Source organism: Mandrillus leucophaeus, unplaced genomic scaffold, assembly GCF_000951045.1.
Source record: "Mandrillus leucophaeus isolate KB7577 unplaced genomic scaffold, Mleu.le_1.0 Scaffold190, whole genome shotgun sequence".
Lineage (NCBI taxonomy): Eukaryota > Metazoa > Chordata > Mammalia > Primates > Cercopithecidae > Mandrillus > Mandrillus leucophaeus.
The window spans coordinates 2880654-2905040 of NW_012101921.1; the positions used below are offsets into that span (position 1 = coordinate 2880654).

The 24387-nt window shown below is 47.5% G+C and overlaps 1 protein-coding gene across 1 annotated transcript in view; it reads right to left on the reverse strand.

Annotated features, from left to right (window-relative positions):
* THADA (thyroid adenoma associated) overlaps positions 1-24387 on the reverse strand; it is a 376494-nt gene that overhangs the window by 32226 nt on the left and 319881 nt on the right. Inside the window, exons 34-35 of the mRNA XM_011978219.1 lie at positions 24111-24264; positions 16850-16981 (exon numbers count right to left, since the gene is read on the reverse strand). Of these exons, the coding sequence (XP_011833609.1) occupies positions 16850-16981; positions 24111-24264 (286 nt within the window). The remainder of the gene's footprint in view (positions 1-16849; positions 16982-24110; positions 24265-24387) is intronic.

Genomic DNA, 24387 nt, shown 5'->3' on the forward strand with positions numbered 1-24387 from the left:
TTGACAAGATCCTCAGGTGACCTGTGTACATATTGCAGTGTGAAAACCACTACTCTTGAGACTGGCGTCCCCTCCCCATTTCTGTATAATGTGCAATCATCTCCCACTTTCCTTCTTATGCCTGTGATGGCTTCCACAGAGAGCCAAGTCAGCAGCAAGGCATCCCTGGCCTTTGAAAATCTGGTCCCCATCTACCTCTAGCTTTAGTGTTTGTCCTTCTCCCACCCTACCCCAACTCTCCACTCCTCATGCTGAACTAAATGTGTCAGTTCCCTAAATGTGTCACGGCACTTTCTGGGTATACACTAATCCCTCCCCAATATCCCACCCAACAGCTATCCTACTTCTTCCTTGCTAATTAATAGAAGGTCGATTTTGTTCTGGGAGATGATGGTTCCAGTTCCAAGTGATATGCCTAGACGCGTCTCATTCTCCATTGCGTGATACTTTCCCCTTCAGCCTACCCTCGTATCTGGGATGGCCATGTACCTGACCTGGCCAAGGATGCATACAGAAATACATGCTGGGGCGAGGGGGGCATTTAAAATACCTGGATAAAAAGAACCCTGTGAGAAGAAAAATGTATGTTCTTAACCCTTCTTTCCTACCTAAAATGTTGGGGTGTATCTGAGGTACACAAGCTATCCTGTAACCATGAGGACAAGCATGGGGTCAAAGAGCCAACATGCTAAGGATGAGAAGCAGAAAGACCAAGCCAGGTCCTCAAGTGACAGTCTGTTTCTCTCTCCCCCCATTCCTTTCTCTTTAATTTGCTCCAAATTCACCCTCCTTTCATCTCTCCTTTAGTTGATGTAACATGGAACTGAGGTATGTTCTAGCCTGTTAGCTATATTACACTATAATATTTATTTATTTATTTATTTATTTTTAAGTTCCAGGGTACAAGTGCAGGATGTGCAGGTTTCTAACAAAGGTAAATGTGTGCCATGGTGGTGTGCTGCACCTATCAACCCATTATCTAGATATTAAGCCCAGCATGCATTAGCTATTTTCCTCATGCTCTCCCTCCCCGCACCCCACCCCTCAACAATACAGCTAAGCTTTTCATTATAAATATCACCCTGTCTCCCTAAATCTCCCCACCCACCAAATCCACCACTCTAAAATAAGAACAGTGGGTTTTTAGTTCCCTGAGACTGAAATTATTTTCCCCCATGGGCTGAGCCAGCTAGCCCGCATCTAGGCAAACCTACCCTTCCTCTCACCTTCTTCCCTGGTTCCAGCTGGCTATGTCACGGGGCACCTTGCCTATTGGGGACTGATCTTTTTTTTTAAAGTCTGTGATTTCAAGGGAGTGGATGTTGTGAAATAGAGTGAAAAGAAACTGAAGTCTGAATGTAGTGAACTTTTCCCTGCCCCTACATGTGAATAATGCCTTGCTGATAGAAGTAGCTTTTTCTTTTTCTTTTTTTTTTTTTTGAGATGGAGTTTCGCTCTTGTTGCCCAGGCTGAAGGGCAATGGTGCGATGTTGGTTTACCAAAATCTTCGCCTCCCGGGTTCAAGTGATTCTCCTGCCTCAGCCTCCCGAGTAGCTGGGATTACAGGCATGTGCCACCACGCCTGGCTAATTTTGTATTTTTAGTAGAGATGGGGTTTCTCCATGTTGGTCAGGCTTGTCTCGAACTCCCGACCTCAAGTGATCCGCCCACCTCGGCCTCCCAAAGTGTTGGGATTATAGGTGTGAGCCATCGCGCTAGGCCAGAAGTAACTTTTTCAAAGATGAAAAACAATCTAAGATTTATGGACAAGGCTGTTCAAAGAGACTCAGTGCTGTTTGTAGCCAAGGTGGAAATTTCAGATTCCTAGATCTATTGTGGATAGGGAGAAAGGAAGGAAGGGAGGAGCTGAGGGTGGGGCGGGGGAGGCGGGGGAAGAGAGCAAGAGGATAGAGGGTGGAGTTAGAACTGGCTGGAGAAGAACACAGGAAGGTCAGCGCTTTGGAAGATTTCTTGTGCCCATCTCTGAGTTCTAAAGTAGCGTGAACATGACAACCATTTCCAACAAATGGTGGTGACAGAAACAAATGAACCCACTTTGCTGGCACTGTTTTCCCCTAAGTGCCATGCTGCACACACTTTCAGCATGGATGGAAGGGCGATGGGGACCAGCACTGCATATTGGAGATGAATGAACATTTTATCTGAAACTGGGAATTCTGCCTCTACAGGTTCTGACCCACCCCTCACTGTGTGCTTGGGAAGCCACCAGAACAAGATTCCTGCTAGTTTCTCAGAGTTGAATCTGAAATATTTGGCCAGAAGCTAGATTGTGGTTGGACCAATCTCTTACAGCAACTCCTGCCCATTTCATCCGTCCCCAAAGGCCAGCGGTGGCGGCGGGGGCACTGAAAGGCTGCTGGGAGCAGCCCCGGACCCCGTGCATCTGGACAACCTCCTGGGCCTCGCGGGTGCTGAGCCAACATTTTTGAGTGTATATTTTAAAACCACAGCTTCAAAAGTATAAAAATAGTGTGAAAAATAAAAACAGGACTCACAATCAGAGCCTCAATCACTCTGCTAGTTAGAGAGGTTAGAGAAATAATAAAATGAGAGGAACCAAACTGAAAGCTTTAAGAGCGTTCCCTTGCTTGGCAAGGAGAATCCTGGGGCCAGACTCCTGCAGGGCCCTTCCCTAAGTGCTTAAAGCAGCTCGGCTTCCACTTAAAACGTCTGTTATCACTCCTGTCTCCTCCGGGGAGTTATTTATGAAGAAGGTTTCCCAGCTAGCCTGCCAAGCAAGGCATCTCTAACAGGGGCAGGGCAGGCAGGAGGAGCTGAATGAGAAGCCCACAGAGGCTGTGCTGTACGATCCCACTTCTTCCAACACGCCCAGGCTGTAACTCAAAACTTGAAAACAACCCGAATCCTTTTCCAAACACAAACCCAATGTCTTCTGTCAGGTTCCATATATTTTCCTAACTCCATTCCCCACCCCGACCCACTCCACAGCAGAAACCAATTTTCTTAACAGAGCGGGTTCTTGGGAGTTTTCTAAGTGTTCTCATTTGGAACAGATTAAGGGGGCGAGGAGGATAACCTGATTTTTTTTTTTTTACTTTTGAAAACACACACACACACACACACACACACACACACACACTTGAGGGTCTGAAGCAGAACCACTACTATGTTCTATGAGTGGCTTTTAAAAGAGGGGGAATTTCATTTTCTGGTGTGATGGGACTGGGTTGCTTGGGGAGCCCTTATCAACTTGTCCCAGTGTAAGCTGACCCCACAGGCTCATTGTTGGGGCCCTTGGGCTTGCCAGGAGGCTGAGCAGGGCACTGACTGAAGGGAAGCTGCCCATCTCAAACCCCATGTCGGCCGGGCGCGGTGGCTCAAGCCTGTAATCCCAGCACTTTGGGAGGCCGAGACGGGTGGATCACGAGGTCAGGAGATCGAGACCATCCTGGCTAATACGGTGAAACCCCGTCTCTACTAAAAAATACAAAAAACTAGCCGGGCGAGGTGGCGGGCACCTGTAGTCCCAGCTACTCGGGAGGCTGAGGCAGGAGAATGGCGGGAACCCGGGAGGCGGAGCTTGCAGTGAGCCGAGATCCGGCCACTGTACTCCAGCCTGGGCGACAGAGCAAGACTCTGTCTCAAAAAAAAAAAAAAAAAAAAAAAAAAAAAAAAAAAAAAAAACCCCATGTCTACATTCAACTCTAAAACCAGGCTGTGCTACAGAAACAATAGGTCTGCCTGTCGTGAGCCACTCTAGAATGTAACATGCTCCACTCTGCTGTGATGGAGGCCTCAGCCCTTAAAAAGCTTAGTGTGGGTGAGAGGAGGAGACTCATAAAGAAGGAGCAATGTAAGAGCTAAACTGTGTGGGTGTGACTTAAGTAGAGACACAAAGACTGGAAAGGCTTTGTGGGAAAGGAGGGCATAGGGCTGGGTAGAATCGCGACACTTAACCAGGTTGACCGGCTCAGGGAGGACCTGCCATGCGTAAGCACAGTGGTGGAACAGGCACTGGGTGCCGAACTGCGGCCTCCCCTCTCCACTTCCCCATTCCTGCTCCCTTCTGAGTGTGGCTCCCTCCCTCCTGCCATTGCTCCATTTTTTTGGTCTCTACTAAGTGTATTCTTCCTCCTCAGTCCCCCTCAATTAAAAAGTTATCTTTCTAGTAAATTCTTGCTACGGGTAATGCAACTGCAAAGCTTGTGGGCTTGTTTCCTAAGGAAGTGTCTGCATTTTGGGTGATGTGTGTGGTCCTAAGAGATGGAACAGGGATCAGCAGCCAAACTTACCAAGTTGGTGAGAACGTTTTGAACAAAATTCTTATTATTAATGGTTACTTCCTTATAAAATTAGCCATGTAAACTGCTAACAGAAAACATGATTTGGATATATGTAAAGGAAGGTCTGTTGATTTTAGGTGGCATACCACCTGAGAGGGTGGACTCCCAACAGTTTAGGAGCAGACGCTCTATCTAATTCATCCCTGTGTCCCCAGCTGTTAGTGCCCATGCAGCTGGCACTTTCCAGAACCTCAGTGATTAGGACCTGGTAAAAATAAGAAGATAGCAGATTGCGAGAAATGAAGTTCCTGTCTCCCAAAACCCAGTCCTCCCCACTTACATAGAAATGGGCTTTTTAGCTGAGCGTGTGTCCATTTAGCTCAACACATGATTTCTGAGCCTCTTCGGCTGAGACCTGTGGCAGATGACGAGGGCCTGGCCGATGAGATCCACGGAAGTGGTGCATGTGACTTCCAGGTTGGCCCCTCCCTCCTGCCTTCCTGCTCACCAGATTGTGGACATGGAAGTGGGAGCTGGCACTGCCATCTGGGGCCATGTGAGGGATGGTGTGTCTTGAAAATGTCAGAGCACTAAGAAAGAAGGTGTGAGACCCTTACCATATGGACCATCACACCAGTCTACTGAGTGCTCTATGTGAGGAAGAAATAAGCTACTGACTTGTTGAAGCCACTACTAACTTCTCTCACAGATGCCAAATCTATACCCTGACTAAAACACCAGCTGTTTTATGCTTGAAACCCCAGAAAATACTTCAGAAAGTCCATTTCAAGATACGCCCCAAGCTGACAGCCCTGGTTGTACTCCAGTAACTTCAGTACTTCAGCTGGAGGTGGGAAGGCAGGAGAGCGGAAAGGAGGGAGGGGAGAGGAGGGAGAGAGGGAGAAGACAAGCGGCTGTCAAGGCCAATTCTTTGTGTTTGATTCCCACCTGCTGTTCTCTGCCTCTGCTCCTGTAGATCAGCCTCACAAGAAATTCACTTCTGACAAACACAGTGACTGAAGTACAGAAGGATTTCCTGGCCATTTTGACATTAAGGGAGGGATTTCTTACTTTTAGCTCATCACGATGCATCAGTGAACAGGTCAGAGCACATCTCTCGAATACCATTCTCCTCCTGATGCTCATACACACATTCACATCCAAACTGGGGCTGTATACTCCTTACAAACAGACACTCTGAAAGGTGCACAGATTCCCAACACACCTTTCTATCTCAAAGTACACACCCTGCCCCATGTGTGCAGAGAACCACCCTCCCTGTACTGACCCACCATCACCAGAGCCACTCTCCATTCTGCTCTTCTGCCCATGAGAGGTCTTGCCATGGGGACTCCTGTAGTCAAAAAGAGAGCAGCAAAAACAAGGAAGCCCAGGCTTTCACAATCCACCAAGCATCTTCTGGGAGATCTGAGAACAGAACTGGAGAGTTTGGTGGGTTGGATGAGGGCTTCCCAGGTCTCTGGTGTCACCCTTTATGCCTCCTTGGATAACCGTAGGATGGTGAGGAAGGAGGGGCCACCAGCTTGGCCAGTGAGGAGGCCTCTCCTGGGCCCCACCCTTGCCCTGCAGAACTTCTCGGGCAGCACTGTCATGACAGCCTGGGTCTGACCTTCATCTGGCTGTTGGGATGGAAGAAGTCTGTGGCTGAGTGAACTCAGGAGGGCAAAGGACAGGTGCCAGTGCTGGCTGGGATACTCAGGAGGAGTGCTCCCGATAGAGTCAGGCCTGAAGCTGGGGCTGGAGGAGTCATCCTCCTTGAACCAGGGATGAATAAGAAAGCAGTGGGGGGGCCCATCTTGCCACCCCTGACAGAGCAGTGACCCTAACACCTGAAACTGGCTTAGGTTCAAAAAGGAAGCCTGCTGGCCACAGTGAAAAGAGAAATCCTGCATTGTGATACGGCCTTGCTGAGGAAAGCGGAAGTTCCTGAGGAAAAGGAAAGCAGAGAAGAGGAGAGCTGAGGCCATGAGCTGGAGAAGGAAGATCACCAGGCACCAGGCTTGCCCTAACAGGGAAGACAACACCCTGCAGCCGCGTCAGCACCAGATGGCCTAAGCCTCAGACCGAGGGCTTATCATCACCCACAAGGGTCAGTCGCCGTGGCCAGAGAGCTCGGCTTTCAGAAGCAGCAAGAGTCGGGGCAAAGTGATGCAAAAATGACCCTCATTTCCTCGAAAGGAGCCTGTTGTTGTCTCTCTGGGGATTAGTCACTGGGAGGCCATGGTAACAATCCCATCACCCCAGCAACCAGGCCCAGCCAGGGTACTCACTGGCACTCGTAACTGGCCAGCAGATCGAAGACGTTTGCACCTGCTTTTGCACATCATGGGAGCCGCTGCCAGTGACGCACTCGCTGAGACGCAGGTGAACGTCAGGGGGCCCAGGCTCTCTGGAACAGCAACTGACAGCACATGCAACTTGGAATGCGGCAACTGGAGCTCCGCTGTGCCCGCCCACTGCAGCTGGCAGGAATGGGGGTGGAGGTGCGGACAATGGCCTACCTTGGTCAAATCTCTTTCTTTTGAAGGAATAAATGAGAAAACAGATAACTGGCTCCCACATAACTATCTTCCTTCAAAAGCCATTTCCCCTCACCCTCCACTGGTTCACAGCGGGGTAGGACCGCAATTCCTAGCCTCTTCTGTTTCCTCCCCTGCAGCCCCACTGACAATAAGAGGAAGACCCAGTCAGCCATGGAGAGAGGCCCAGAGAGACCAAGGCAGTGGAATCCTGGGCTGACTCAGGGTGTGGTTTGATTGCTGACTGCTGAGAGATGGCTGGTTTCACAGAACACTTAGTTCTTCCCACCCCAGTGTTGCTGGAGTTCCTCCAAGCCCTCTTCTCAAGGCAGTGTTCCATCTTCTCTGCCCTTACCCTACACCACCCCATCTCACCCCTGCCAGCTCCTCTCTACCCTCTGAGTCTGGATTATTCTCAGGTGGGTATCCCTACATTTCTGTCACTTCCTCTGTAAAAATCAAGGCTTGGGGGACAGTAGAGGTACTATCCTGGGCCTCAGGAGACGGTGTCATAGACCTCGTTTTTCTACTCATTATGTGACACTGTGGAAATCATTTACCTTTCCTGGGCTTCAATTTCCACATCTCTAAGTTAGAGGCTCTAAAACCCTCAAGTCATGGGATTCCCTCCCTCCAGGAGGGGCACTGGAGAACAGGAACAGCAGCAGCCTTAACAGAGGACCACCTGCCACCTCTTGCTGCATCTGCCCTCTATTCCCTTTCCCCAGGGCACACTCTGGTATCTGAGCTCTGGTCCCCAACCCATTTTCTTACGCTGTGACTCCAGTGTCTTCTTTCAAACACAACAGTGAGTTTAGAAGACCTTCAGTGCATCCCTTTCTCTTAACTCCCGGGTTCTAAACTAGATGCCAGGTTTGGACTCCTTTCCCTGACTCAGAGAGGCTCGGAGAGTGCAGGCCTCTGTCACCAGAGCTCCAACTCTGGCTCTGACACTTATCTGCCTTGGGACTTTGGGCCCATTCCTTCAACTCTCTGAACTTCTGCATATTCACATCTAAAATGGAGGAAGTATAGTAGGTGCCTATAATCCCAGCTACTCAGGATGCTGAGGTGGGAGGATCCCTTGAGCCCAGGAGTTCAAGACTGCAGTGAGCTACAAGCGTGCCTGTGAACAGCCACCAGTATTCCAGCCAGAGTGATGCAGTGAGAACCCACCTTTAAAAACATAAAAATATAAATAAAATGGAGGAGATAATAAAGTATCTCACAGTGTTGTGAGGATCAAAGGGGATAAAAAGAAACAGGAGCATCAAGAGGGAGGTGATGAGGTTCTCCTTCCCCTGTCCCCCTACTGGCCTGCTCAGAGTGGGAAAGAGCAGACAGGGCTCTGGGAGGAAGGGGCCACCTCCCCTAGGCCTTCCAGATCTATTCATGCAGCCTTGGCTCTGGTCCCTCACCTGGGACCTGATGAGCAACTGACGAGTATCCCCCTGCTGGGCACTTCCCAGGGCCGGCCCTGTGCTAGGCATGTGGACCCCTATGGATGAAACTCTTGCTCAAGAAATTTCATCCTGCATGATCCAGTATGCAATGACAAGGGAGACAAGGAGTTAGTCCAGGATTTTCTACAGTGGCCAGTCTTAGTAGATGCTCCATCAGTTCCTCATCAGCTGTTGAATTCATGTCTCTAGGAAGAGGAGAGGACTAAGGCAGACGATTTAATCTGCCATAACAAGAAAATGCTGTGACCTCAAGGCAATTTCACAACACAGAATCCAAAAAGTTTCCCCCACCAGATAGTTCTGAAAAACACTAAGGTTCTTACTGGGTTTAACTACTTTGACAGATGCATTCCTCAATTCATTCATTCAGTTGATCATCAAACAGTGATTCTTATTGAACATCTATTATGTGCCAGGTTCTGAGAATATAGCGGCAAACAAACAAGACAAAAATCCTACTTTCTTGGAACTTTTTTTTTTTTAAGATGGAGTTTCATTCTTTCACCCAGGCTGGAGTGAAGTGGTGCAATCTCAGCTCACTGCAAGCTCTGCCCCCTGGGTTCAAGCGATTCTTCTGCCTCAGCCTCCTGAGTAGCTGGGATTACAGGTATGCACCACCACGCCCAGCTAATTTTTGTATTTTTAGTAGAGAGGGGGTTTCACCATGTTGGTCAGGCTGGTCTCGAACTCCTGACCTCAGGTGATTCACTTGCCACGGCCTCCCAGAGTGCTAGGATTACAGGCGTGAGCTACCGCGCCCGGCCTCTTGGAACTTTTATTCCGGTGGAGAGAAACAAATAACAAATAAATAAAATTATGCAGAGAATTAAACCAGTGGGATGAATGACAGCAAATAACTGGGTGGTTACTGTAGTCTGAGAGGTCAAGGCAGTACCCCCGTGCAGATGACACTGAAGCTGAGATTGGAATTATATGAAGGAGTCAGCCATGCGGGACGAGGGAAGAATATTCCAAGCAGAGGGAACAGCGATTGCAGAGGCCCTGAGGTTGGAATGGGCTTGGGAGTGGGAAAACCCGAAAGAAGGCTGGAGTGGCTAGGGGAGGAGTGGCAGGGGCTGGACTGGTTAGGATTTTGTGTGTTACCTTAGGAATTTAGGTTTTACCCAGATTAAGATGGGAAGCCAAGACAAGAGTTCTGAGCAGGACAGCAGTATCATCTGTTTTACTCCCGAAGAAGCGAGCCTGAATTTCAGCAAACAAAAATAGAGGCAGGAAGACCAGGCTGCAGAAGTCTGGGGAGAGATGGTGGTGGCTTGGACTAGCACATGAAACAAGCCTGGTGGACAGGCACTGTGTAAGCATTTGTTGAATGAATGAACAAATGAATGATTGAATACCCTTATCTGACCACTTCTCATCTCATACTTAAATAGTAAGAAAAATCTCTAGACTATCTTAAGTAGGAGGAAGAGAAGGGGTCAGAAAACAGTTTAGAGTTTTGGCTTTGTTTTGTTTTTCTGAGACAGGGTCTCACTCTGTTGACCTGGCTGGAGTGCAGTGGCATGATCATGGCTCATTGTAGCCTCGACCTTCTGGGCTCAAGTGATCCTCCCACCTCAGTCTCCTCAGTAACTGGAACCACAGGCATGCACCACTACACTTGGCTAATTTTAAAAATTTTTTGTAGAGATAGGATCTCCCCATGTTGCCCAGGCTGGTTTTGAACTCCTGGGCTCAAGTGATCTGGCTGCCCCGGCCTCCGAAAGTGCTGGGATTACAGGTATGTGCCACTGTGCCTACCCCCAACTTAGAATTTTAAAGTAGACACATATAAATGATGAATGGCCAGGCACGGTGGCTCACGCCTGTAATCCCAGCATTTTGGGAGGCCAAGGCAGGCAGATCACTTGAGGTCAGGAGTTCAAGACCAGCCTGGGCAACATGTAGTAGCCCCATCTCTATTAAAATACCAAAATTAGCCAGCCATGGTGGTGTGTGCCTGTAATCCCAGCTACTCGGGAGGCTGAGGCAGGAGAATTGCTTGAACACAGGAGGCGGAGGTTGTAGTGAGCCAAGATTGCACCACCGCACTCTCGCCTGGGCGCCAAGAGTAAAACTCCGTCTCAAAAAAAAAATAAATACAAATAAAAATAAAAGGAAATGATGGAGGCAAATAAGTGTAACTCATCTGAAGAGGAATTTAGGCCAGGCTTGGAGATAGGCAGGAGGATATATTCTAGTATAAAGTGATTCTTAACTTTTTTGGGTCATTCTTCTTTAGAAAAAGGTACTTGGTACATCTATAATATTGAGTTTGGGGCCAGGCTCTGGCACCACAGAGCAGAAAAGGCACTTTGAAGATGATATACCTGAGGTGATTAGGAAAGAGCCTATGGAAGGCAGGAGAAGGAGGGAGGCAGTCAGTACTTGCAGAGCCCTTCTAGTGCCTGACCCTGTGATCTGGCAGGAACTGAAAAAAGCACAGGGCCTGCTGCAGGTCTGAGACTGGTGGGCAGCCTTAGAGGTTCCAGGGGTGGAAGCATCTGTGACTCAGTGTGAAGTCCCACAGGCCTGGGGCTTTGCTGACTGAGCTGTCTCACTCCATGGGGCCACTGGAAAATGTCACAGTGACCCAGGCCTCCCTATCTCTCTCCTCCCAGGCTTCCCTCCCTGTTTGCTCAAGGGTCGGGGCATATGAGAAGTGTTCATCCTTTCATGCTGGCTCACGGGCTCTGTGTGGGTGACGATGATGCCACATGTATATATGTGTGCAGATGTTGGTTTTTTCCTTCTTTGCCTTGCCCTGGCTACATGGCTGCTTGGACTCAACCTCACAATGCCACTTGCCTACTGCTCCATTCTCTAACCTCTGAGTCTCATTTTTCTGCATCTCACTCCTACTTCCCTTCTTCCACCTCCCTGCTAAACACCATTGTTATTCCAGTCTCTACAGGTCACCATGCCAAGCACAGGAGGCTCCTTCGGTGTCTCCCAGGTAACCCAGGGCCATGGTCCCTGCAGCCCCAGGCTGGCTCTCTGGTCCTGTAATCCAAGACCCAGACTTCAGAGGTAGGAGTGAGGAGGGACCCAACACTACAGGCTGCAAACTCAGCCTACCAGACCCGGACAGTGCGCGAGTCAGCAAGACTGCCACCCTAGTTGGTATGAATCAGTGAAAAACGCTGCCCCTTGAGCTGGTTCCAGCAGAGAGGGTCTGCCTGCTTGTTCCGGAGTTTCCTTATTTCAAAGCGTACTCTCATGCTTCTTTTGCCACCTGACTGTGGTGAAAAGTCAATCCATTAACACAAATTGAGCACCCACTGTGTACCTAATAGAAAACAGTCTCTAAGTTCATGAGGGCTAGTTGGGAAGAGACAACTAAAGCACAGGAAAGGGAAAATGATAAAAGTGTAAAACAGCAAAGGCTCTGTGATGATACAATAACCAAATGCTGCAGCGGTTCAGGGAATGGGGAGATCCCGGAGGGCAGGGGTGCTGTCGAGAAGATGGGATTTAATGCATTCCCACTAAATGTCCATATTTGGCAGGACAAGCAGAAGTTTTACATGACTTTTTGTGGGCAAGGGGCCTGCTAGGAAAGAGGGACCAGAATTACTTGGAGACAGTATTCTAACAAAAAGAGCTACAGCTGATCTGCCTGCTTGCCTACCCACTACCCCCTTTAAAGGTCTTACATATACATTTTTCCATAATAAAGTTTCTACCAAGAAGTCATCCTTCTTGAACCAAAACACTAACAACAGGCAGAAATCTGGCACCCCTTGCTCAGTGCCTTCGCTTATCCTGTATCAACTCAAGCAGAAACTGTTTTCCCTTTTTTTTTTTTTTTGAGATGGAGTCTCGCTCTGTTGCCCAGGCTGGAATGCAGTAGTATGATCTCAGCTCACTGCATCACTGCGAAAACTCCACCTCCGGGGTTCAAGCAATTCTCCTGCCTCAGTCTCCTGAGTAACTGGGACTACAGATGCACACCACCATGCCCAACTAATTTTTATATTTTTATTAGAGATGGGTTTTCACCATGTTGGCCAGGCTGGTCTTGAACTCCTGGCCTCAGGTGATCTGCCCACTTCAGCTTCCCAAAGTGCTGGGATTACACGTAGGAGCCACCACACCTGGCCGGAAACTGTTTTCTGAGCCTTACAAAAGGAGACGGAAACGGGAGCAGGCCATCTAAATTAGGTGGCCAACAGTGGCTGAAGCTGAAAGAGCAAGAGAAGGAGATCCAGTGCCAGGAAAAGCAAGAAGCCTGAGGGAAGTCCAGAAAGCCATCCCCCTGCCTGCCCTGTCCCCATGGCCCATCCAGCTCCCAGAAGCACCCTGCCTCCGCTAAGTGGAACATATGGGGTTCTGCCTGGCGACCTCCTGATCTAGCATCCTTAAGTCCATCCTGGAGTCCTTCGGTCTAACTCTCTGCAGTATTTCCAGCTAAGCCACACCAGATAACTTGCATCGGAGTGAAAGAGCTCTACAAAAAGAAAAGGCTCAGGGCCCCCTGGCTTGTAGGAAAGGCTATGGAAGAACCCCAATCACTGGATTCTTTCTTTTAGCCCTTCTAACCTTCTAAGATACCTTTCTTATCTTCTCTTCCTCTGAAGGCAGCTTCACAAATTTGTACCTGCATGGGTTCCTCCCCTGCTGCTCTCACCCAGAACTCTGCCTAACTTAAGAATCGTACAAATGCCGGGATTTAAAGTTAAATATTGTCCAGGTTGTTTTTCCCACACAGAGGCCTTTGTTCAAATGAAATCTGACATTAAATCCCCGATGTGGTATATAAAACAGATCCAAGTGGCCGCTTGGTGGAAGAGGGTGGGGAGCTGCAGAGACAGCCTTGAGCATCTCCTGCTCTTTCATTAGAGCTCTTTCCTCAGCATTTCAAGGCCTGAAGTCAGAGCAGGGAAAGGAGGAAGGCGGAGCCTTGCCTGGAGTCTGGCCCACACATTTTTTTTCTCCTAGCTGCGAATTTCAATCCTTTACTCTTAAGTCCTGGAAATGTCATTTCTTCCATTCCCTTCTGCAGGCTCCATGATTGGTACAGAGTGGGGAGGGAGGGGCAGAGAGGGTCCTGCAGCTGGGGCTCCCCGATGTCCATACTTCTAAGGGCTGAGGGTGCTTCGGACATTGCAGGGAGAAAGTTGTTGACAGGCTGTGAGTTTCATGCTTCCCTGTGCGGGGTGAAGCATGTGCAGGAGATTCCAGCAGGCAAAAAAGGTGAGTAAGAAATCCATTCTCAGGAGGGCCGGCTAATCATGGCATTATTTTCCCCAGGCCTTCTAGAATCATTAACTAATTCAAATCTAGACCTAAAGCCAATTATTCAAAACGATATCTTAGGGTGAGGAAGTCTGAATGACTGCATTTAACGCTTGCCTCTTCTACAGGTTCCAAAAAGTGCAAGCATTTAACGCTTGCCTCTTCTACAGAAAGAAAGATCTGTTAAGGAGCACTGGAGATCCCAGGATAGCTGTGCTGCGTTCTGAGGAAGGCAGGACAGAGCCCAGTCTATTCTGTTCCCACAGGAGATGAAGGTCTCCCTTTGCCCTCTCCATTTCTATTGTCGAGCTCTCCAAGACCTAAGGAATACTTTGTCCTGGATCTCAGTGACTTGTGGCCTCTGATTGCCTTTCCCGATTTCCTGGTAGTTTCACTTCCTGGAATGCCACGGTCTGACTTCTACATCAGTGCCAGAGGCATGCCTCGGTATTTTTCCCTGGACACCTCATAGGTTTGAAACTCTGAAGTCACCTCATGCTTTCCCTTCTCTCCCACCTCCCACAGCAGCACTCCCCATGTGGAGATTACCCAAACCCCAACCAGTACTCTCACACATCAGTCCTCTCCTCTCCACCCCATCCCTACTGAGAGCAGCTGGAGAGGACTGTCGCTGCCAGCCCCCAGCTGATTTCGCTGCTTAATAAATCCCCTTACTCATCCCCAGCCCTGGCCCATCTCACACACTGCTGCAGAGATTCCACAAGTATGTTTCCTGTAACACCAGTCTCCTCTGAGTGCCTTCCCACCTCATTCCTGCTTTAAACCCTCTCCAGCTTCCCATTACCTGCAGAAGGAGATCGGGGCTTGGTACTGAGCCATCCCACAAGCGGGTGCCCCTGCCTTGCTCAGTTCATTTCCTGCTCCTCTTCCTTTCCTGGCCTAAGCCTGTGTTCTGACCACAGAAGTCCACTCACTGCTGCCCAATCAGCTCCCAGGTTCTCCCCAACTCCAGGCTTTGGCTCCAACTTCTCTTTCTGCATTGACTGTTCTGCTCTCATTTGTGTCACATCTCTCCCTTCCTTTGGGCCCACTCCACTCTCCAGACCCTTTCCAGAGAGACCCCACAGAATGCACCTCCTAATTCCTCAAGCTCCTCCAGCAGGCTGCTAGAAGACAGTCTGAGAGCAGAGCTCCGTCTGCATCCATCCCTCACTGACAGTGGGAGATCTCAGAGGTGTGGAGCTCTTGCGTTGTATTTCTTTTTTGGAGGAAAACTGAGAACTAACTTTAATTTTTTCATTGTAATTTTAACTTCTCAAAGAAGACGTTAAATATTAACACAACTTAATAATGTTATTTTACTGTGGCATTTAGCCAACCACTGATTTGGGGACAAAAGAAACAACATGTACTTTTAAGGTAGTTAAGACTCAATGGTAATTAACGTGGAACACCAAAGAGGAAAACATCAGCAGTGATTCTACAAAATCCTTGTATGTTGAATGAATGTGAAGTTACCACCAGCACTTGATATCCTTGAGAGATGGTAAAACAAGACAATATTGTTCTTTTTTTTTTTTCTGAGACGAAGTCTTGCTCTGTCACCCAGGCTGGAGTACAGTGGCACTATCTCAGCTCACTGCAACCTATGCAACCCAGGTTCAAGAGATTCTTCTGCCTCAGCCTCCTGAGCAGCTGGGATTACAGGTGCCCACCACCACGCCAGCTAATTTTTGTATATTTAGTAGAGATGGGGTTTCACCATATTGGCCAGGCTGGTCTTGAACTCCTGACCGCAAGTGATCCACACGTCTCAGCCTCCCAAAGTGCTGGGATTACAGGCGTGAGCCACTGCGCCTGGCCTAAAACAAGACAATATTGTTCTGATGAATCAGTTGCCTAACTTCTGATTAAAGAAAAAAATCAGGGTCCTGAAAAAATTCTCAGTCCTCAGCTACTTTTCAGTCTAAAGAAGAAGATCTATATTTTATGCTTAAGAAAATCAAGCTGGGCTGGGTACGGAATCTACTGTGTATTATATTCCAACAAATGTTTACCGAGCACTCACTGGGCTTTCTGTGTGTCCTTCTAAGCAAATGCTGCAATTGGAAAAATGAATAAATTACCAATGGCAGAATTTTAGCTATTGGGGAAGTCTGGCAGGTTGGGGGCTAAGGCGAGCCTGCTTGCATATCACTGTGGCTCCGTTCCAAATGCTATCCTCCTGAGGGGAAAAGCTGATCTAGGTGAAACCTGCCCTGGTGCAGTATCACTGAGAGATTATTCCAAAACTAGCTTCTTCCACATAGGCAGAGAAGCATGCACAGACCATTTAGACTGCGGATTCAGATCCTGGAAGGTTCACACATCTCGGGAGGCTTCCAGGGAACACAGTCCTGTGTTCTGCCTTGGCAAGCAGCCCCAGCCAGAGTAACTGATGTGGGGCCTTGCATCAATTACAAAGGCTATCTGGCTTCCTCTTCTCTCATTCTGTTGTCTATTAAGGTGAACTTCTTTGCTCAGCTTTGATCCCTTGCCTCAAAACAGTGTTCTTGCTTCTCATTGGGACGGTTGATCCAGAGACCTTTCCTGACACCCAGCCCCAAGAGAATCCAAGTCCACTAAAGCAGGCATCCTCCTAGATGGCCGCGTGTTCAGAGGTGTGATCTTACGTCTACTCCATCTGCCCCCTGTCTCTTCCATCCAGCAGCCCATTTTCTACCCACAGCCTGACTTCCTTTTTGCTTTGGTAGCATTTGCCATTACATGCACATGACCCCGGGCCCGGGGCTGTAACCGCTTATACTATGGCTGTGACCTCAGGACTACCCAGCTAGGGTGCTCTTCTTTCCACTCCCCTCTTCCCTCCTGGGTTCATGTCATTATCAAATGAGCAGCTAGGACACAAAGTAGAGAAACTTAATGTACACATAATCATTTGTCGCTTTCTGTCACATACAAAAACTCACACAGGAACAAAATGATGGTTTTGTGATTCCTGAGTTATGGAACCACACAGATAATAGAGACTTGGCCTTATTTAAAACCGATGACAATGTAACTAGCAAAAGACCTAACAGTTTATTAAATTTCTACCTTTAAAAATAATTTTTCTCTAGGATGTCCTAGAGCAGGGGTCAGCAAACTATGGCTAGTAGATCAAATCTGAGAAGCTGCCTATTTTTGTAAGTACAATTTTATTGGAACACAGTCATGCCCATTTGTTTACCTACTGTTTGTGGCTTTCCCACTAAAATGGCAGAGTTAAGACAGAGACCAAATGACCAACAACGCCTAAGATACTATCTGGCTCATTATAGAAAAGTGTGCCAACCCCTATCCTACAGCAATAAGGCAATGCGAAAGGATAAGAACGAGGTACCTGTTGACTGGCAGGTATTTTCTTGTGACATGGCAGTTGTCACAGTTTCCGTGGCTGCATCTCTAACAGCTTGCTCCTCACTCTGCAGAAGGGTAAGGACACACTTCCAGAGAGCAAGTGTATCCTGCAACTCTAAGAAGACCAAAAGGAATCTGAATTACCTAGAATGCAATTAACAGGCAGGTGCAAATACTGCTTCAAATCCCTGGTGGAAGAGAGGAGCACTGAATGAGTTGCAGCTATTCCTTTTTTTCTGGGTATTGTTAAGATAGAAAGAGTGTTAGACAAATATTGGCAAAGAGAGACTCCTAAGGGAGCAGATTTGGAAATGTCTTTTTTGGGGGTGAGGAGGTAGGCTTTCTGGAGGCAACCAGCCCTAGGCAAGCCCTCCAGAAGATGCTGCCCAGCTGACAAAGACCTGGTGCCCTACTCTTCTAGTTGAGTCCTGATTCTCTAGAAGAAAACTTTATGCATAAGACTGCTTTGGAGAAACTGGCCCAGTGTTGATTCAAGTGTCTGAGCCTATAAATTCTGAAAGCGAAGCATCAATCAAGATTATGCTGTGGGGGCATGAATAAGAAGAGGCTGGGTACGGTGGCTCACACCTGTAATCCCAGCACTCTGGGAGGCTAAGGTGAGTGGATCACGAGGTCAAGAGATTGAGACCATCCTGGCCAATATAGTGAAACGCCATCTCTACTAAAAATACAAAAATTAGCTGGGCGTCATGGCAGGCGCCTGTAGTCCCAGCTCCTTGGGAGGCTGAGATGGGAGAATCGTTTGAACCTGGGAGGCAGAGGTTGCAGTGAACTGAGATCGTGCCACTGCACTCCAGCCTGGTGACAGAGCGAGACTCCATCCTCGCCCCCAACCAAAAAAAAAAAAAAAAAAAAACAGAAAGACTCATGATAAAGGCAGCAACTTGTGTCCCACGTATGTAGGGGGTCCACTATCTGAATGCCATTATTACTCCTGGACACTGATCTGCCTATTCAGCCTGTGCTAGGTGCTGCTGTGGACAATGAACAATAAAAGATAGTATCTTGTCCTGAGCAACCAAAAGGAATATAAAGTCAAAAACACAAAGCAATGAGTTGTCAAGAACAAAATTGCGTGGCTGTGACTCATAAGAGGAAAAAATGAAAGTGGACTGCTGTAACTGACATAGAATTCAAGATGAAAGTGAGAGGTGAGCATGGCCTCCCAGAAAGGGTACCTCCGGTCCAGGTGGGGTGGGCCTGGGCTTGTGGAGGGTTATCACTGGAGAGCCATGGAAGACCAACACGCAGCATCGCCATCCTTTCAATGGAGAAACTACCCTGCCCTAAGAACTCCCCTTTGTCTATTCTCTCCCTCATCTGTACATGGAGAACCTGGTTTCAGAGTCACTGATGCTTTAGTCATACTAATAAAACAGTGGCTCCATTTGGGGTTTCGTTCTCTTCTTTTCATTACAGATCTGATTTTAAATTTTACTCAGCCTTTCAGTCTCCAACCTTTCTAGCTGTTCTGTAAGGGTTCAATACCTTCCTTTCTTAATATTTTCCTCTTTTAACATGGTCATCATTTATATCCTTCAAATCCTTCCCTCTTCAGTCCATTTCAATTTTTCTTTTTCCTTAAATGACTTTGCTGTGCCCTTGACTTTTCTCATGTACTTCTTTTTTTTTTTTTTTGAGATGAAGTTTCACTCTTGTTGCCCAGATAATAGAGACTTGGCCTTATTTAAAACCGATGACAATGTAACTAGCAAAAGACCTAACAGTTTATTAAATTTCTACCTTTAACAATAATTTAAAAGGCTGGAGTGCAACGGTGCAATCCCGGCTCACTGCAACCTCCACCTCCCGGGTTCAAGTGATTCTCCTGCCTGAGCCTCCCGAGTAGCTGGGATTACAGGTATGCACCACCACACCCGGCTAATTTTGTATTTTTAGTAGAGACAGGGTTTCACACCATGTTGGTCAAGCTCAAACTCCTGACCTCAGGTAGACCCAGCCTCCTCAGCTTCCCAAAGTGCTGGGATTACAGGCATGAGCCCCTGTGCCTGGCCTCTCATGTACTTTTACGTCCTTTGCTTCTACCTATTCAGTACCTTTTTTCATTGAGATGGGGTCTCACTATGTTGCCCAGGCTAGAGTGCAGTGGCACAAGGGCTCATACTACAGACTCGACCTCCTGGGGTTCAAGGAATTCTCCTGCCTTAGCCTCCTGAGTAGCTGGAACTATAGGTGCGTGCCACCACATCTGGCTAATTTTTTAATTATTTGTAGAGAGAGGATCTTGCTATGTTGCCCAAGCTGGTCTCGAATTCCTGGGTTCAAGTGATCTTCCTGCCTCATCCTCCCAAAGTGCTAGGTTTATAGGCATGAGTCACTGCGCCTGTTTTTCATGTTCTTATAGGCACAGGACCCAATTTCACAAAGGAATTCCAGGTTATTCCATACACATTTTACCTGTTATGAGCTAGGGTTTGAGTAGTTAAAGTCACCCAGAAAATGTGCTGCAAAATGGTATTAACTTTACTGGAGAAGCTTTACTAAGGTTTGTCATCCTTTGCTCTTATTCCTCCGGGTCTAATGATTAAATCACAATCACAGAAGATCCCTTCTCAATATATCTCTCTGGCTGTAAGAAAAATGCCTGAAGTCACTAAGAAGAAAAAAGTTAAAACCATATTGAAGAAAACATTGTATCCTAGAGAGATACAGGGACATGAGACCCTTTATTGGTCCGAACTCCTACAACATTTAAAATTTGAATCTCACTATCTAAAAAACAATTCCCTCCTTTACTCTGTAAATCCTTTCTCCACAACTATACTGAAAGCTTCTTGGAGGCAGTGACCATGTCTGATTCTTGAGGGCTGAGCATGGAAGAGGTACACAAAAATATAACTCTACTAATAGATGAGAAGAGAATCAGAGCATGTTAATATGGGATTAAATGCGGCAGGAGAGGGCAGGGCTGGGGTTGAAGATGGCTTTAGAACCTGGGTTTTCCTTTTATTAAACCCTATGCTTAAAAGCAAAACAAAAAAACAAAATAACACCATTTAAAAATGTTTAAAAAAAGAACTATGCTTTTCAATTCCTTAGGATTTTCTCAAGCTTGGTTCTTACACATCATTGACATGCTGCCCTTTCCTATTACTCTTGACACACAGAGTAGCAGTCAGGAGAGACATGGAGGTGTACAACATGCTGGAAACCAGCTAAGATCTGTACATCCATTTAATTTCAAAATATCTCCACCTTTACGTCCCAAAGATCCTAATATGGTTTGGATTCACAAATCTCATGTCGAATTGCAGTGGATGGTGGGAGGTGAATGAATCATGAAGGCAGATTTCCCCCTTGCTGTTCCCATGATAGTGAGTGAATTCTCACAAGATCTGATGGTTTAAAAGTGTGTGGCACTTCTCTCTGCTCTCTGACTCTCCTGCTCTGCCATGGGAAGCTGTGCCTTGCTTCCCCTTTGCCTTCTGCCACGATTGTAAGTTTCCTGAGGCCTACCAGCCATGCTTCCTGTTAAGCCCATGGAACTGTGAGCCAATTAAACCTCTTTTCTTGATGAACTGCCCAGTCTCAGGTAGTTCTATATAGGAGTGTGAGAATGCACTAATACAGAAAATTGGTACTGGAAATGGAGCACTGCTATAAAGACATTTCCACCTGAAAATGTGGAAGCAACTTTGGAATTGGGTAACAGGCAGAGGTTGAAACAGGGCTCAGAAAAAGACAGGAAGATGTGGGAAAGTTTGGAACTTCCTAGAGACTTGTTGAATGGTTTTGACCAAAATGCTGACAGTGATATGTGCAGTGAAGTCCAGGCTGAGGCGCTCTCAGATGGAGATGAGAAACTTACTGGGGACCGAAGTAAAGGTCACTATTGCTATGCTTTAGCAAAGAGACTGGTGGTATTTTGCCCCTGCCCTAGAGATCTGTGGAACTTTGAACTTGAGAGAGATCATTGAGGGTATCTGACAGAAAAAAACTGTAAGCAGCAAAGCATTCAAGATGTGACCTGGCTGTTTCTAAAAGTATATACTCATATGCATGAACAAAGAGATTATCTGAAACTGGAACTTACATTTAAAAGGGAATCAGAACATAAAAGTCTGAAAAATTTGCAGCCTGGCCACGTGGTACAAAAGAAAAATCCATTTTCTGGGAAGAAATTCAAGCCTGCTGCAGAAATTTGCATAAGTAAAGAGGAGCCAAGGCCGGGTGCAGTGCCTCATGCCTATAATCCCAGCACCTTGGGAGGCCGAAATGGGTGGATTGCCTGAGGTCAGGAGTTCAACACCAGCCTGGCCAACATGGTGAAACCTTGTTTCTACTAAAAATACAAAAATTAGCCAGGCATGGTGGTGGGCACCTGTAATCCCAGCTACTGAGGAGGCTGAGGCAGGAGAATCGCTCAAACCCAGGAAGCGGAGGTTACAGTGAGCCAAGATCGTGCCACTGCACTGCAGCCTGGGCAACAAGAGTGAAACTCCCATCTCAAAAGAAAAAAAAAAAAAAAAAAAAAAAAAAGGAGGAGCCGAATGTTAACAGCCAAGATGACAGGGAAAATATCTCCAGGGCATTTCAGAGACCTTCACAGCAGCCCCTCACATCAAAGGCCAGGAGGCCTAGGAGGAAAAAATGGTTTCTTAGGTCAGGCCCAGGGCCCAGCTGCTCTGTGGAGCCTTGGGACACGGCACCCTGAGTCCCAGCAGCTCTAGCTCCAGCTGTGGTTAAAAGGAGCCAAGGTACAGCTCGGGCCATTGCTTCAGAGGGTGCAAATCCCAAGCCTTGGTGGCTTCCATGTGGTGTTGGGCCTGTGGGTGTGCAAAAGGCAAGAGTTGAGGTTTGGGAACCTCTGCCTAAACTTCAGAGGGATGATGAAAACACTTGAATTTCCAGGCAGAAGTCTGCTGCAGGAGCAGAGCCCTCGTGGAGGACCTCTATTAGGGCAACATAGAAGGGGAAATGTGGGGTTAGAGGCCCCGCACAGAGTCCCCACAGGGGCACCACCTAGTGGAGCTGTGAGAAGAGGACCACCATCCTCCAGACCCCAGAATGGTAGGTGCACTGACAGCTTGCACTGTGTGCCTAGAAAAGCTGCAGGCACTTAACACCATCCTGTGAAAGCAGATGCAGGGGCTGTACCCCTTAGAGCCACACAGGCAGAGCTGCACAAGGCCTTTGGGAGCCCACCCCTTGCATCAGCATGCCCTGGATGTAAGACATGGAGTCAAAGGAATTTATCTTAAAGCTTTAAGATTTAATGACTGCCCTGCTGGGTTTTGAACTTGCATGGGGCATGCAGCCCCTGTGTTCTGGCCAATCTCTCCCATTTGGAATGGGAGCACTTACCCACCACCTGTACCCCCATTGTATCTTGGAAGTAACTAACTTGTTTTCGATTTTACAGGCTCATGGGTGGAAGGGACTTACCCTGTCTCAGATGAGTCTTTAGACTGTGTACTTTTGAGTTGATGCTGAAATGAGTTGAGACTGGAGGACTGTTGAAAAGGGATAATTGTATTTTGCAATGTGAGAAAGACAAGAGATTCAGGAGGGGCCTGGGGTGAAATGATATGATCTGGATTGCCCAAATCTCATATCGAATTGGAGGCGGGGCCTGGTGGGACGTGATTGGATCACGTAGGCAGATTTCCCCCTTGCTGTTCTCATGACAGTGAGCGTATGAGATCTGATGGTTTTAAAGTGTGTGGCACTTATTCCTGCTCTCTCTCTTTCTCCTACCACCATGTGAAGAAGGTGTTTGCTTCCTTTTACCTTCTGCCATAACTGTAAGTTTCCTGAGGCCTCGCAGCCATGCTTCCTGTTAAGACTATAGAACTGTGAGTCAATTAAACCTCTTTTCTTCATAAATTACCCAGTCTCAGGTAGTTGTTTTTTTTTTTGAGATGGAGTTTTGCTCGTTGTCCGGACTGGAGTGCAATGGCACGGTCCTGGCTCACCGCAACCTCCGCCTCCCGGGTTCAAGCGATTCTCCTGCCTCAGTCTCCCAAGTAGCTGGGATTACAGGCACGTGCCACCATGCCCGGCTGATTTTTGTATTTTTAGTAGAGACGGGGTTTCTCCATGTCGGTCAGGCTGTTCTCAAACTCCCGACCTCAGGTGATCCACCCGCCTCAGCCTCCCAATGTGTTGGGATTACAGGTGTTAGCCACTGTGCCTGGCTCAGGTAGTTCTTTATAGCAGTGTGAGAACAGACTAATACAGATACCTTCAACTTAAAACAAAAGTCATTGAATGCAACCAGCAGCCTATCCAGTTACTTTAGCCAGATGCCTAGAAGTCATTCTTGAATTTTACTTTTATATCAACCTCAATACCACCAAGTCCTGTTGATTCTACTTCCTAAATCTTTTGAGCCTGTTCTCTCTTCCTTGCTGTCAAAGCTTCACACTCACCCATTCATTTCTCACCTAGATTATTGCAATAGGCCTCCCAGAAGAAAGGACAGTTAGGCTGAGTCTTGAAAGACAAACAGAAGTCAGTCAAGCAGTGGTTTGTTTAATTTAGAGAACTGTTCCCTACTGATGACACATAGGGCCTGTGTTAGGGAGTGGTGGATAAGGCAGGAGGAGTGGGTTAGGGGACAGAACAGGAAGGGCCCTGTGAGCCGTGCTAAAGGGTGTTTAGGCTTTATACTGAAAGCAGTGGGAACCCACTCAAAAGTTTTAAACAGTAGACTGAAATTATCAGACTTGCATTTCAGAAAGATCTTTGTAGAAAAAAGTTTAGGGTAAGGCTGAAAAACAAGAGGCTGGTTTTTGTGTGTTGGTGGTCTGGGAGCAGTGGCCCGTGCCTGTAATCCCAGCACTCTGGGACGCTGAGGTGGGTGGATCATCTGAGGTCAGGAGTTCGAGACCAGCCTGGCCAACATGGTGAAAACCCGTCTCTACTAAAAACGCAAAAATTAGCTGGACATGGTGATGGACGCCTGTAATCCCAGCTACTCGGAAGACCGAAGCAGGAGAATTGCTTGAACCCAGGAGGTGTAGACTGCAGTGAGCCAAGATCATACCATTGCACTCCAGCCTGGGTGACAAGAGTGAAACTCCGTCTCAAAAAAAAAGAGTGTGTTCGTGAAAATGATAAGAGCATGAACTAAGATGGCAGGAATATATCTGAAAGACATAAAGGTAGGTTTCATGTTGCCATCTTTCACCTTCCCTTTTTTTAGGCAAGAGTATCTATTCATATTTTAAGTGAACAGACTTCCGTCTCAGCACACTTACCAAGAATAGGATGGGGGTTGGTGAGGAAAAGTGGTGCAGTACTGGTGAGGACTTCAACGACGGCCAGCCTCGACTCTGTAGGAAGATGGTCTTCACAGGACAAGATAACCAGCTGAACCCACTGCTTCAGCTCAGCAGCTATTAATTTCCTGTTCTAAAAGCACAAAATATACCTATCAGTTCAGAAGATGCAACAAGGGCTGACATGGAATTAGGGGTGACCTACACCAGACTGGGCCTGCAGATTAGCTCTTAGCTCAGTGGGAAGAAAGTTGTT